The sequence below is a fragment of the Brassica rapa genome, chromosome A01, assembly GCF_000309985.2.
Source record: "Brassica rapa cultivar Chiifu-401-42 chromosome A01, CAAS_Brap_v3.01, whole genome shotgun sequence".
Lineage (NCBI taxonomy): Eukaryota > Viridiplantae > Streptophyta > Magnoliopsida > Brassicales > Brassicaceae > Brassica > Brassica rapa.
In genome coordinates this window covers 28648305-28661210 of record NC_024795.2, presented here as the reverse complement: position 1 = coordinate 28661210, position 12906 = coordinate 28648305, and the positions used below count along the sequence as shown (strand labels likewise).

At 37.2% G+C, this 12906-nt stretch overlaps 3 protein-coding genes across 3 annotated transcripts; 2 read left to right on the top strand and 1 right to left on the bottom strand.

Moving 5' to 3' along the window:
- Positions 1 to 27: 27 nt before the first annotated feature.
- LOC103850044 (rubisco accumulation factor 1.2, chloroplastic) lies at positions 28 to 1632 on the top strand. Its single transcript, XM_009126746.3, has 2 exons — positions 28 to 877; positions 959 to 1632. The coding sequence occupies exons 1-2, from the start codon at positions 85 to 87 to the stop codon at positions 1495 to 1497; spliced, it is 1332 nt and encodes a 443-aa protein (XP_009124994.1). The 5' UTR covers positions 28 to 84; the 3' UTR covers positions 1498 to 1632.
- A 272-nt stretch (positions 1633 to 1904) lies between these two features.
- LOC103850043 (AT-hook motif nuclear-localized protein 19) lies at positions 1905 to 6042 on the top strand. Its single transcript, XM_018659675.2, has one exon. The coding sequence runs from the start codon at positions 4639 to 4641 to the stop codon at positions 5584 to 5586; it is 948 nt and encodes a 315-aa protein (XP_018515191.2). The 5' UTR covers positions 1905 to 4638; the 3' UTR covers positions 5587 to 6042.
- A 3040-nt stretch (positions 6043 to 9082) lies between these two features.
- On the bottom strand, positions 9083 to 12757 carry LOC103850042 (protein EIN4). Its single transcript, XM_009126745.3, has 2 exons — positions 10502 to 12757; positions 9083 to 9928 (listed from the first exon to the last, which is right to left on the bottom strand). Exons 1-2 carry the CDS (start codon positions 12260 to 12262, stop codon positions 9389 to 9391), a joined length of 2301 nt encoding a protein of 766 aa, XP_009124993.1. The 5' UTR covers positions 12263 to 12757; the 3' UTR covers positions 9083 to 9388.
- Positions 12758 to 12906: the final 149 nt, after the last annotated feature.

Sequence of the window (12906 nt, the reverse complement as noted above, 5' to 3'; positions counted from 1 at the left end):
ACATCTCAACAATTCTTGAGATAAGGCAAATTCTACCAATCTTCTTCTTCACACTCTGCTAACAACCTCTCACTCACACACACCATGGTTTCTCTCACAGCAACCATCCTCAAATCCTCACTCTTCACACAATCCACAACCCATGGGTTCCCCACCAACCCGATAACCCGACCCGTTAACCCAGCACCACATACTCTAACCGTCACCGCCAACGTCTCCCGCAAACCGCAAAACATGATCCCCAAAAACCCGCCGGCGCGCCAAAACCTCTACCAACCCTTCCGCCCGCCGTCCTCCCCCGTCCCGCCGCAATTCCGCTCCCTCGACTCCGCCGGAAAAATCGAAATCCTCGCCGGCCGCTTAGCCCTCTGGTTCGAGTACGCCCCCCTCATCTCCTCCCTCTACGCCGAAGGCCTCACCCCTCCGAACATCGAGGAGCTCACCGGAATCTCCAGCATCGAGCAGAACCGCCTCATCGTCGGCACCAAGGTCCGCGACTCGATCGCTCAGTCCCTCCACGAACCGGAGCTCATCGCGGCCTTCGACACCGGCGGCGCGGAGCTTCTCTACGAGATCCGCCTCCTCAGCACCACGCAGCGCGTCGCCGCCGCGACTTACATCATAGATCGGAGCTTCGACTCGAAAAAGGCTCAGGACCTCGCGCGTGCGATTAAGGATTACCCTAGCCGCCGCGGAGACGTCGGCTGGGTGGATTTCGATTACAATCTCCCCGGCGATTGCCTCGCGTTCTTGTATTATAGGCAGAGCAGAGAGAACAAGAATCCGTCGGAGCAGAGGACGTCGATGCTCCAGCTGGCGTTGGATGCTGCTGAGTCTGAGAAGGCGAAGAAGAAGCTGGAGAAAGAGTTGCACGGAGGTATATTTAATTTCTGGTTAAAATCGTAACAAACTATTAAACCGCGTAACAGAATATTAAACCGGTCGGTTTACTAAATAGGAGGGGAGGAAGAGGAGGAGAAGGTGAAGGTGGAGGAAGTTAAAGCCGTTACGATTCCTGTAGTGAGGCTTAAGTTCGGTGAGGTGGCAGGAGCGAGCTCTGTTGTTGTTTTACCTGTCTGTAAAGCGGAGGAAGGTGAGAGGAACGTTGTGGAAGCTCCGAGGGAGATTAATGCGGGAGGGGAGTTTAAGGTTGTTGAGGCGGAGAGAGGGTGGAAGAGATGGGTGGTTCTTCCGTCGTGGAAGCCCGTGGCGGCGATCGGGAGAGGCGGTGTTGCGGTTTCTTTTAGGGATGATAGGAAGGTGCTGCCTGACGGAAAGGAGGAGCCGTTGCTTGTGGTGGTGGATAGGGAGAGGAGTGCGGTGGAGAGTGATGATGGGTACTATCTTGTGGCGGGTGAGAGTGGGCTGAAACTGAAGAAAGGATCGGTGTTGAAGGAAGGGAGTGTTGGGGAGAGTTTGGGGATGGTTCTTTTGGTGGTGAGGCCGCCGAGGGAAGATGATGATGATTGGCAGACGAGTCATGAGAACTGGGAGTGAGTGTGTAGAATCATTACCCCCATGTTCTGTAATAGAATCATTTTGAGGCATGATCATGTATAATTTTTGGATAAAGGTTGAAAGTTTTTGTTTTAAGACACAATGAGAAGAGACAGAGCAAAGGTTTTCTCGTTATTTTTGGTGAATGTTTATTAACCAATGTCTATAATAGTTTGGGACCTGAAAATGATTTCAATCATTTCACACGTTCTTGATAGAGATCAAACAAAGAAGAGCTCGGTGAAGCAATTAGCATCAAGTATGGAACTCAGACCTTCTGCATGACAGATATTAATAGGCACCTAGCAATATACTATAATCTGTTCAAAGCTCCAGTAGTTTAAAAAACAACCCGCCATAATAGATATCAGACACCATTGATGATGTAATTTTAAAGTTGCAGGGAGCCTATCACTGCTTAATCTTCACCTTGAAAATGTTATTATCATGTTTGTACAAACGCATTCATATGTCTATATATATATAGATAGATATGCATGTGTATGATTTTAGATATATGCATAGAGAAAGTGATTTCATTGATTGACTACTTTTGAGGGAAATGAGCTGAAGCTACAAACTTTCATACTATGTATTAACGGAGCGTATTTTGAGACACTCAACGTAGGAGGCAGCGAGCACTTTGCCATTTCAGCTGCATAGAGAGAACACAAATTATTTTACTATCATACTACTTTCTTACACAACTTACTTTTTAAAGATTAATTACATCAAAAAGAATAATAATCTTTAAGGTAATATATATAAGTGAAGTGACAATCTTTCATTTTTATACATTATCTAAAAAAAGTAAACATTTCCCCGAAGAGAGAAAGTGAAAAGTTCCAGTAACCACGCGCCGTATTTATCTAAGTTAGCAGCGGATTCGAATTCGGATTTCTTATGGATTCACGGAACGCCTTGTACCACCCGATAACATACGCGTGGTTACTGTTCTTATTGTTTTTTTTGGTGTAACTGTTCTTATTGTTAAGAACCACTAAATATATTGTTTCCCCAATGGGAGTGGGAAAATGCTGGTTTATACATTATCTATATACATTATTAATAGTTAATCACTGAAATATGTTAATTGTGAAAGAGATAAGACTTTTGAAAATTCGTAAAGATTGTTATATACTTTATTTTGTGTTATGTTGTCCCAAGGTGTTCAGCTACCCATTGTTTTTTTTCTCAACCTCAATTAAAACTTAATCAATTAATAATGTGTAGCTATGTTTGTATAAACTATAAACTAATGTTTTAGTTGAGAGTTGTTGAGTAGAAGAAAAAGATGAACAATGGAAAAACTAAATGAAGTAATAAATTAAAAGACGATTAATATTTAGGCAATGGATACTATGATAACGAGGTGGCTCGAACTTGAAAGAAAGGTGTATTGGTTACTTTTGCCATGATGAGTCATGGAAATATAGTTACATTACTATTTACTAATTTGGCTACAACTAGTAACATTCAGTTATTCTGCTCGGATTAATTAAAAATAAGTTGCATACGTGTATGCTTTATAATATACTATGATCTGCCAATTACTGTGTTAATTTGTTATTATTTTAGTGAGTTGAACAAGTACTTGTTCTTATAGAATTATCTACAATAAATATGACAAAAACTTAATATTCTATTCAAGTATTTGATAAAAGCATTTTTCAAAAAAAAAAGTATTTGATAAAAGCTATGCAAATGCCAAATTCTATGTTATTCCCTCTTGAATTTTGAAAGGATCTTTTTTTTTATCAAAAACAAATTGTCATATTATCGTTATTTAATAAACCATGTATATAAACGCATATTGTACATTCACCCAGTGTAGTTTTTAATTCAATCTCTTTATTTATCCAATTTTTTAAAAAAAAATGTATGGCAAGAGTATCCTATTATTCTTTTTTTAAACAGTATCCTATTATTCAATAGTAGCAAATTGATCATAAATCTCTTGTATGTCATTGTTTAGATATTCGGCGAGGTGGTTTGATTAAATATTCATATTCTCTTCTTACCAAAAAGAATGAAGTTCAAAGAAAACACTACTCATTTTTTTTTTGTCAAACAAAACACTACTCATTTTAATCCAATAAATACAGCGTAGATATTATATTATTTTGTTTTTATATTCAAGAAAACCTTATGATTCAACTTTCGAGATAAAAATATTGTAATGGGAAAACGATCGTGCGCTCCATTTGTTGAACCTCGGCGCTCGACCCCACACATCAATTATAACGCTAACTAAATTTTTTATATAAAATGATAGGTTTAAAGAAAATTATCTTAGAGTGTGACTGGCATTAAAAAAAAGTAAAAACAGAGCCCGGAATAAATTTTTTATTTCACTTAACCAAGAGAAATACATTACTGTATTTTTATTCCACTTTTTTTTTGGGGCTAAATAAATATTTATTCTGATTAAACAAAAATAGTGTAAATCACCTGAATAGTTTGTTACTCCAATTTATTATCGTCCATTGTGTCATTTAATCACATTCTTGACCAACCAAATATTGATGCCAGAATAAGAATACCGTGGTAACTTATTAAAAACTATATGTTTAACGATTTTCTATGGACTATGGTTTAAGTTTTTTCTTTTTCCTTATAAATTTAATTTTTTTATATTCATGAGAACTCTAGTAATGTTAAGTAGTTCATTTAATGATTATACAAAATTGGCCATACGCATTATTATGACAAAATCTCTGTCAAAGTGTAAGTTAAAATAATCTTCTTACCAAAAAAACGTTAAAAATGTCGATCGAAATAAAACCTAGAATACATATTCTAATCCTATTTGTAATAAGACTTTTGTAATATATATATATATATATATGTATTATATTAGTTAATATCTACATATGCATCCACTTGTTATATAAGTTAGCTTACATTACATCTTTTCTCTTTCTTGCTTATAGCATCATTCTTTGTCGTGTTCTTTTATTTAACCTTTCTTTGTCTTGTGTTTCCTCACAACACTTTGTAAAAGTGTTTTAAAATCAAGATCTGAAAATCTTATCTCCTCTATTAGAATTTGCTAATCTTCTCGTTCTAAACAATCACTTATATTTCTATAGGGCTTCCCTTTTGGAATATATAATCAGATACAATCTATTTAGGGTTTTAATGGCGAATCCATGGTGGACAGGACAAGTGAATCTCTCCGGCCTCGAAACGACGCCGCCGAGTTCCTCTCAGTTAAAGACACCAGATCTCCACATCTCCATGAATATGGCCATGGACTCAGGTCATAACAACCACCACCATCATCACCAAGAAGTCAACACCAACAACAACAACGAAGACGATAGAGACAACTTGAGCGGCGACGACCACGAGCCACGTGAAGGAGCCGTGGAAGCTCCCACGCGCCGACCACGTGGACGTCCTGCTGGTTCCAAGAACAAACCAAAGCCACCAATCTTTGTCACGCGTGACTCTCCAAACGCTCTCAAGAGCCATGTCATGGAGATCGCTAGTGGGACTGACGTCATCGAAACCCTAGCTACTTTCGCTAGGCGGCGCCAACGTGGCATCTGCATCTTGAGCGGTAACGGCACGGTGGCTAACGTCACACTCCGTCAACCATCAGTGGCTCCCGTTGCAGCTGCCCCTGGTGGTGCGGCTGTATTGGCGTTACAAGGGAGGTTTGAGATTCTTTCTCTAACCGGTTCTTTCTTACCTGGACCGGCTCCACCTGGATCCACTGGTTTAACTATTTACTTAGCTGGTGGTCAAGGTCAGGTTGTTGGAGGAAGCGTGGTGGGGCCATTGATGGCTGCTGGTCCGGTGATGCTAATCGCTGCCACGTTTTCTAATGCGACTTATGAGAGATTACCTTTGGATGAGGAAGAAGCGGCTGAAAGAGGTGGCGGTGGAAGCGACGGAGGAGTGGTTCCAGGGCAGCTCGGGGGCGTAGGTTCCCCGCTGAGTAGTGGTGGCGGTGGAGGCCATGGGAACCAAGGACTTCCCGCGTATAATATGCCCGGAAATCTTGCTTCTAATGGCGGTGGAGGAGGACAGATGAGCGGCCAAGAAGCTTACGGTTGGGCTCAAGCTAGGTCAGGATTTTAACGTTAAGATGGCTTTTTATTTACAGCAGTTAACAATAAATAATTACGTTGATGTCTATTATGATAATGATGATGAAAACTAGTTGCTACCAGTGAGCTATATAGTGTGTGGGTACATTATATTATGTTCTCTTGACTATATTATATATGCTAAATTTCACTTACTTGTGTGTGGTTTATGATCTTTTATTAGAAGATTTTCTCTTTGTTGGATTCTTCATTTGTTTTTATAATGAAGTTATGTGTGCATATATGTATGTGACTGATCCTGATTGAATCTTTAAAGTTGGTCATGTTTTCCATGTATATGAATAGCACTATATAGGCTATATATAATTGGTTTTATTTTGTATGTTTGCATGCATTTATTGACACCTGATTGACAATTAACAACAAGCCTTACACTCACCTGGCCTCGTTTAAAATAAGTTGGTTTAATTTTGCTACAATTTATCTACAATTACATGTAAATCAATACTCCAAAATATGTATATATTTTGCTCCAAAATATGTGTCAACCTTCTGAACAAAACATTGGATTATAACCCGATTAAGAGCAACACGAACACGTAAAAGAATTGTTTAAGATATGCACATCATGCATACATTTATATCATACAAAAGAAAAAGAATTGCCGAGAAAGATCAATTAACTCCGGTTCCAGGAGTTTAGTTCGTTTCCACATAATATCATTTCCGAAGAATATGTTCACATCATGATAAGTCGGATGATAGAGTGAAGTTATCAAATGAAATTAACAAAAAATTACTTTTAGAATATATATAAACATATATAACATGCATAAATTAGATTATTATGTTCGCTTAGCATGCAGTCATCATTAAACTTACTCTAGTGAAAAGAAAAAAAAAACTTACTCTAGTGGAAAAGATGATGTATCCAACAAAAGTAATCTATAAAAGCTACTACTGCAAGATATATATTAATAGGTTATTTCAAATGAAATGACAATAAAATGTTCTAATAAAATATAAATGCATGTGTTATTTGAAAAATCAAATCACCTGGACTGAAACTCAAACTTATAATTAATGGCTTTGTGAATCTACAACGGTCTAATTATATATATACAAAGAAGCGGTAGTCAACCACAACTAATATAACTAAATCAGTCGACTACAAAAACTAATTTTGTTATGACATGTATATTTTTATGGTACACACCAGGTTCAATGTAACTTATTATACCACGGGAATATAAAAAAGAAAGCGTCCAATGCAACTAATTAATTTACCAATTTTTAATACATGTGTGTGTGTGCCTGTATTAATAATCCCCCTTGCTGTCAGCTTATAAGTGTCGTCATTTAACCAAGTTTTTAGGCTTTCTTGACCATCTTTTAATTAAAAATAATAGACAAAGTATGATAATAGAGGAGCCTATTCACATGGTACCACATGCGTTCCTCTTGCAAAACGCAAACCCTAATGGACCTGTCTATTATATATATATATATATATTCATATCCGTACTTTCTTGAGCAGAAATGCATAACACTAAAATGATTAACTAAAATGCTTTAGAATTTATTAATATTTACATTAGTGTAGCCATTTATCAAGATCCAAGTATAGCGATTTATCAAGAATTTTCAAGATCCAAGTAAAACAGCGTAAACATAAGATAAGAAAGACTATCTGTGATTTCCTTATTTTTAGCATAGACGGATCTACACCTCTCTTTTTTTTTTCTTTTGGTCATCTGATTAAATTAAGAGAAAATACAAGTTCATAAAAAATCCTAAGGATCCATATATAAACAGGTGAACACATATATACCACCATCTCTGGCTCTTATAGTTTATATAGCAAAACTATTGTTTATATTAAGATATGTAACAACTTTCACATAAAAATAATGAAAGTTCAGGTATAAAGCCGTATTCATATTTAAGTCCAACAAAGTTAGCAGTTTTTTTTCTATATAAATGATTGAATCACTGCATTTAGATAAGTAAGTTATACATATGATTGTCATCAATCAAAAATACTTACCCAAACGTTTCTATGGTATACTGGACGGCCGGTTTAAAACTAAGAAGTACAAAAACTGAAAAGTATTGTGTTGAGAGATACCAAATCATAAATTCTTGTAATATTTTATCGAAAAGCCAAGCCCTAAACCGCACTCAAAATATATAATATAATAGTTAATTAGAAAAAGTCTAAAACTATAGTAATTAACAACTAATACTTTGAAAAGGAATCCATAAACAAGCATTATTAAAAGTATAACAAAGACCACAAGATAAAGCATAACTCGGGGTCCAAAAACTATATCAAAAGATTAAAGAAACATTAATTAGTATGCCGAGGTTACTGCTTCATTGAACAAAATAATTATAAAATCTGCTCCTGTTTTTGTTTTTTAAATATGTATATAAATAATGAGTATACATACTATTAAGCTTATATATATATGTTGATGACAAATATATATATATATATATATATATATATATATATATATATATATATTGTGTTAAATGGTTTTCATTGATAGTTTACAAAAAAAAAGTTTTCATTGTCTCATTAACGTACAAGTATCTTATAAAAAAAACTAAAAACAACAATAACTAAACGTAAATAAATGATCAGCGAGAAGGGGAGGATCGAGAAAGATGGAAGTAAACTTGCACAACCCAAACGGTAACCATAGAGAAAGTAGGAAAAGGATTAGAACATGTAATCAACTTGAAGACCACAACATTAGAAGGTATTTATAATAACTTATAAATAGATGAAAAAGAAGTGTATGGACTTTTATAAAGAGAATCATCACAGACTAAAAATTTAAAACGATTCAGTCTACTAAAACTGAAAGGAGAAAAATAAATGAATTGATGTTTTTAGTCAATAAAATACTTTCACAACATTTTATTATTTCGAAGGAAAAATGTGTTAATTCTCTTGTTTGAGAGAAACGATAATTAAATTTCCAAAAAAAAATTTGGAATATGGACCTTTTTGTCGTTAGGGGATTGTTTATACCATCCAATCCAAAATATGGAGTATATTGGGACATCATATCTGTCGAACATTACATGAATTGTAGCGTTACGTGATGTTTCTTCTTAAGCCTACACAAAGCATAAAATGACACTAACTTTGGTAGTTGTATTCGTATATTAAACGCTTGGTGTAGTGGTCTGAAACAGTCGAGCTGGGAGCCTCCGAGTGTATTGTGTAAACTAATTTATTTAAAGAATAAAATATTTTATAGATTAAAATAAGGAATATTGTATTACTTTGACAAAAATATCAAATTACATTTAAATTATTAAATATTTTTTCTTTTTCGTTGACAAAGAGTTTCCAGATCTTTTTAGTGTGTTAAAAAGTTGAATCATTCAGCCTGAATATAGAACAATATACGTAGTTTATACATTAAAATATTAATTGATAAAATAAAAAATAATATGATCAGTTTCATAATGAGATGAAAAGAATGCATTGACTTAGAATCACTAAAGACTAAAGCTATAAAATTAAATATTATTAAATCTAATAAAACTGGAGCAAGAAAAATAAATCTAATAACATTATGTTATTTTCGCTGAAAATGCGAAAGCATTACGTATATATAGAGTTTCGGAACAACCAATCCCCAAACTAGGCTTCTCATCATCGTATAACAAGAGAACAACAACAACAACAAAACTAGACTTCTCATCATCATCTTACAAGTATCACCACTTTGGTTTCCTTCATTTCTTGATTCTTGAATCATCTTCAAGATTCTCAAAACTTGTTTTCTTCCCTCTGAGCTTTGCTTCAAACTTCACTCGCTTGCGCTCTGTAAAGCCCTTCTAAGCTCAGAAGCCATGACATGCAAAAGAACAGGTTTCTGAATCATACCATTCATCCCCATCTGCAAACACCTCTCCCTAACATGATCCTCAGTACTCGCAGTCAAAGCTATAATCAACGGCCAATGATGTCCACAAAACTTCCTTATCTTCATCGCTACTTCGAAACCATCCATCTCAGGCATCTGCAGATCCAATATCACAACCCTATACGACATTTCCACATTAGACAAGGCACTCAGACACTCGAAACCAGAAGACACAGCTGTCACTTCACATCCTAGTTTCTCTAAAAGCCTCTTGGTTACGGTTCTGTTCACATCATCATCATCTGCTAGAGTGATTCTTAGACCACGAAGAATCGAGTTTGAGTTTGGATGTTGAAGCTCTGGAGCGTTTCCTGCTAAGATTGATCTTCTAATAGAAGGTCTTGTCTGAAACCTCAGAACCAGTTGCATACTCTGTGTTTGTCCATGAGACTTTGGTGATATCCATATGTTCCCTTGCATCATCTGCAGACAAATATCAAATTACATATTAGGCTGGGCATTTTTATCCCAAACCAAAACCGAACCTTAATCCAAACCGAAAAAAAACGAAATCCTATCCGCTATAAAAAATATCCGAACGAAATTTAAGAGCTAGCTAATTTTGGGTTCAAAACTTAATAATCCGAACCGAAATCCAAATTAGGATCCGAAAATATCCGAAATTAGTTAAACATATAATGTTTTTAGATATTTTAAAGCATTTTAAAGATTCTTGTAGTTTGTTCTATTTGTTATTTTCAATACTTATTAGGTAGTTTAACTAGTTTGTATATAGATTTTGAATAATTTATATATTCTGTGTCTTTTTGGTCAATTTTTTTAAATTTCATTTAAATTTTTTTGAACAATTTCAGACATCGGTTATAACCTGATCCAAACTGAATCCGAAAGGATCCAAACTGAAACTGATCCGAAAATTATTGAAAACTGAACTTTTATGAACATAGTACCGAAAATCCAAACGCCCATGCCTATCACATATACAGAGACTGTATTAGAAAAATAAAAACAGATGTATATATGTGATTCACTAACCTGTGCAAGTTTTCTACACATGCCTAAGCTCAAGCCTTCTTTAATCCCATTGCTATGATACCTTCTGTTTGTAACATGCCTCATTGCAATCACCGAACCATCCAACGGAGGACTCTTAATCTCATTAATCTCAACTTCAAACTTCACACCGAGCGAATCATCAGACAAATGCGACTTCCACATCCCACTCTCTCTCTTGTTCTTGTCCTGACTACTCCCAGTCCCTTCAGACACAACCCTAAACGTAACCGTCTTCCCTCCTTCACTCATATCCAAAATATACCCAAGCATATACATCACAAGCTGAAACGTCCTCTTCTCATCTCCCACCACTAAGCTAGGCAGACGCGTCTGAACATCCATCTCGAACCCGTAGCCTTTGTAAACGCTCAAGCATTTCGCCACGCAGGCTGCTTCTCTTATCAGAGAATGGAGCTGAAACCTTTTGACCTCCAACGGAGACTTCCCGTTGTCTTTAGGAGAAATGTCTATCACGTCGTTGATCAAAGCAGAGAGGACAGTACTCGTTTTCATGAGCGCGTCGACGATGATCTTCTGGTCGAGGCTCATGCTCTCAGACTGGAACATCGAGAGGAGGCCGAGGATCGTGTGCATCGGCCTCCTCATGCCGTGACTCATGACCTTTTGGCAAGTGTTCCTCGCCTGGCTGGCCATCATCGCGTTCTGTTTCGCTCGGAGCAAAGCTCGGTTCTGAATACCGAGCTTTTCTCTCATCAGCTGCGACTCCTCCAGCACCGAGGCGTGCGAGAGAGCCACAGCCACTTGGTCAGCAACGACCTCAGCTATCTCGATCTCTCTGTCCGTCCAAACGCGAGAGTTCGCGTTTGGAAGGACCAGAACCATTATAGCGTAGGAAGTATCAACAAACTCAGGAGTCCCTCCTTTGAAATTCGACCCGTGGAGCATCGGCATCCGAATAGCCGCCACGGGTCCACTCTCATCAGAACCACTGCTCTCGACCGCAAGAAGAGAATCTTTCCTCAATAGCGCAACCACTTTCGCCTCCCTGACCTGAACAACGTCAGGATCGTTGATCGGCACCACTCTGAAGCTCCTCATAGAATTCGACCTCAGCTCATGAGTCAAATGCATCTCTGTTCTGTTCTCGTTAGGCATCCAGACAGCGGAGTTCTGCAAATCAAGAATCTTTGACAACTCAACAAGCGTCGTCCTCAGTATCATATGCTTATCAAGAGACTTCCTAATCTCTCTAGTAAGCATCCTAACGTGAACACTCATCTCCTTCTGCCGTTTCATCAGCCCAACCTCCTCGTTAAGCTCAAGCACGTTCTGCTTCAAGTAAAGCTCTCTCACTTTCCACTTCAGTAGCAAAGGGATCAAAGTCAAGAGAGTAATCGCCGTCGCGCACGAGACCAACGCCGTCAAGAACTTAAAGATTGTGAGCCATAGCATCAGCTGGAACGAGTGGGGGCCATAGTAAGTCCAGGCGTTGAGGAGGTGAGTCATACCGCAGAGGACGATGAAGGCGATGAACTGTACGAGGACCCATTTGAAAGGGACGTTGGAGAAGCTGATGAAGTAGAGAAGCTCGAGAGGGATGGAGAAGTAGGCGATGGCGATTAGGAGATCGCTCACTCTCTGGCATTCTAGGATTGTGTGGACGGTGAAGAAGTAGTAGCCTTCGTCGTCGCAGTTGCAGCTTCCGTAGTCGTTGTTGTCTCCGGTGACGAGAGCGATTAGGGCGAAGAGAAGCAAGCCTAGACCTAAGGATCTTAACATCTTGATAAACTCGGCGTCAGATCCAATGGAAACAAGAGATTCAATGTTAAAGGAGAGACCTTTTGAATCTAGGAGAGGTGATTAGAGAGACCCGTCTGGGTGAAACAGGATTTGCATCGGACGGAATCTTTATGTCGGGTCAAATCTGAAATTTTTTTTTCTTACAGAAGAGGAGAAACAGAACAGATGAGGAAGAGAAACCGAGTTTTGTCGGGGCGTGGTTGATCTTTTTACGGGAGTTTCAGACTTGAGTCAGCAACAGTTCAAAGTCTTTTAAGACAAAAAGGAGCAGACTTTGAGCTCAAGCCGTTTCTGGAGAAAGTTGCTTAATAAAGAAAAAATGGTTTTTTTTTCATGAACACATAAATGCATCATTAACAGGTTAATTCCCCTAAAATAGAATTTAAAAAAAATTACAAGTGGTTTAAGAAAATTACAAGTTGACATAAAATAACTAAAAATATTTTTTTTAAAAATACACTTTTTACATTTTCAATGCATTTTCTAATGAGTAATAATTGTAAATTTCAAAGAAATTAATTGTGATTTTTTGTATTTTGCTTCACAAAAAGTTGTGATCGAGGTAAATAGTTAATCACAAAAACAATACCTTTTATAATTAAAATTTGAGATGTTTTATTAAG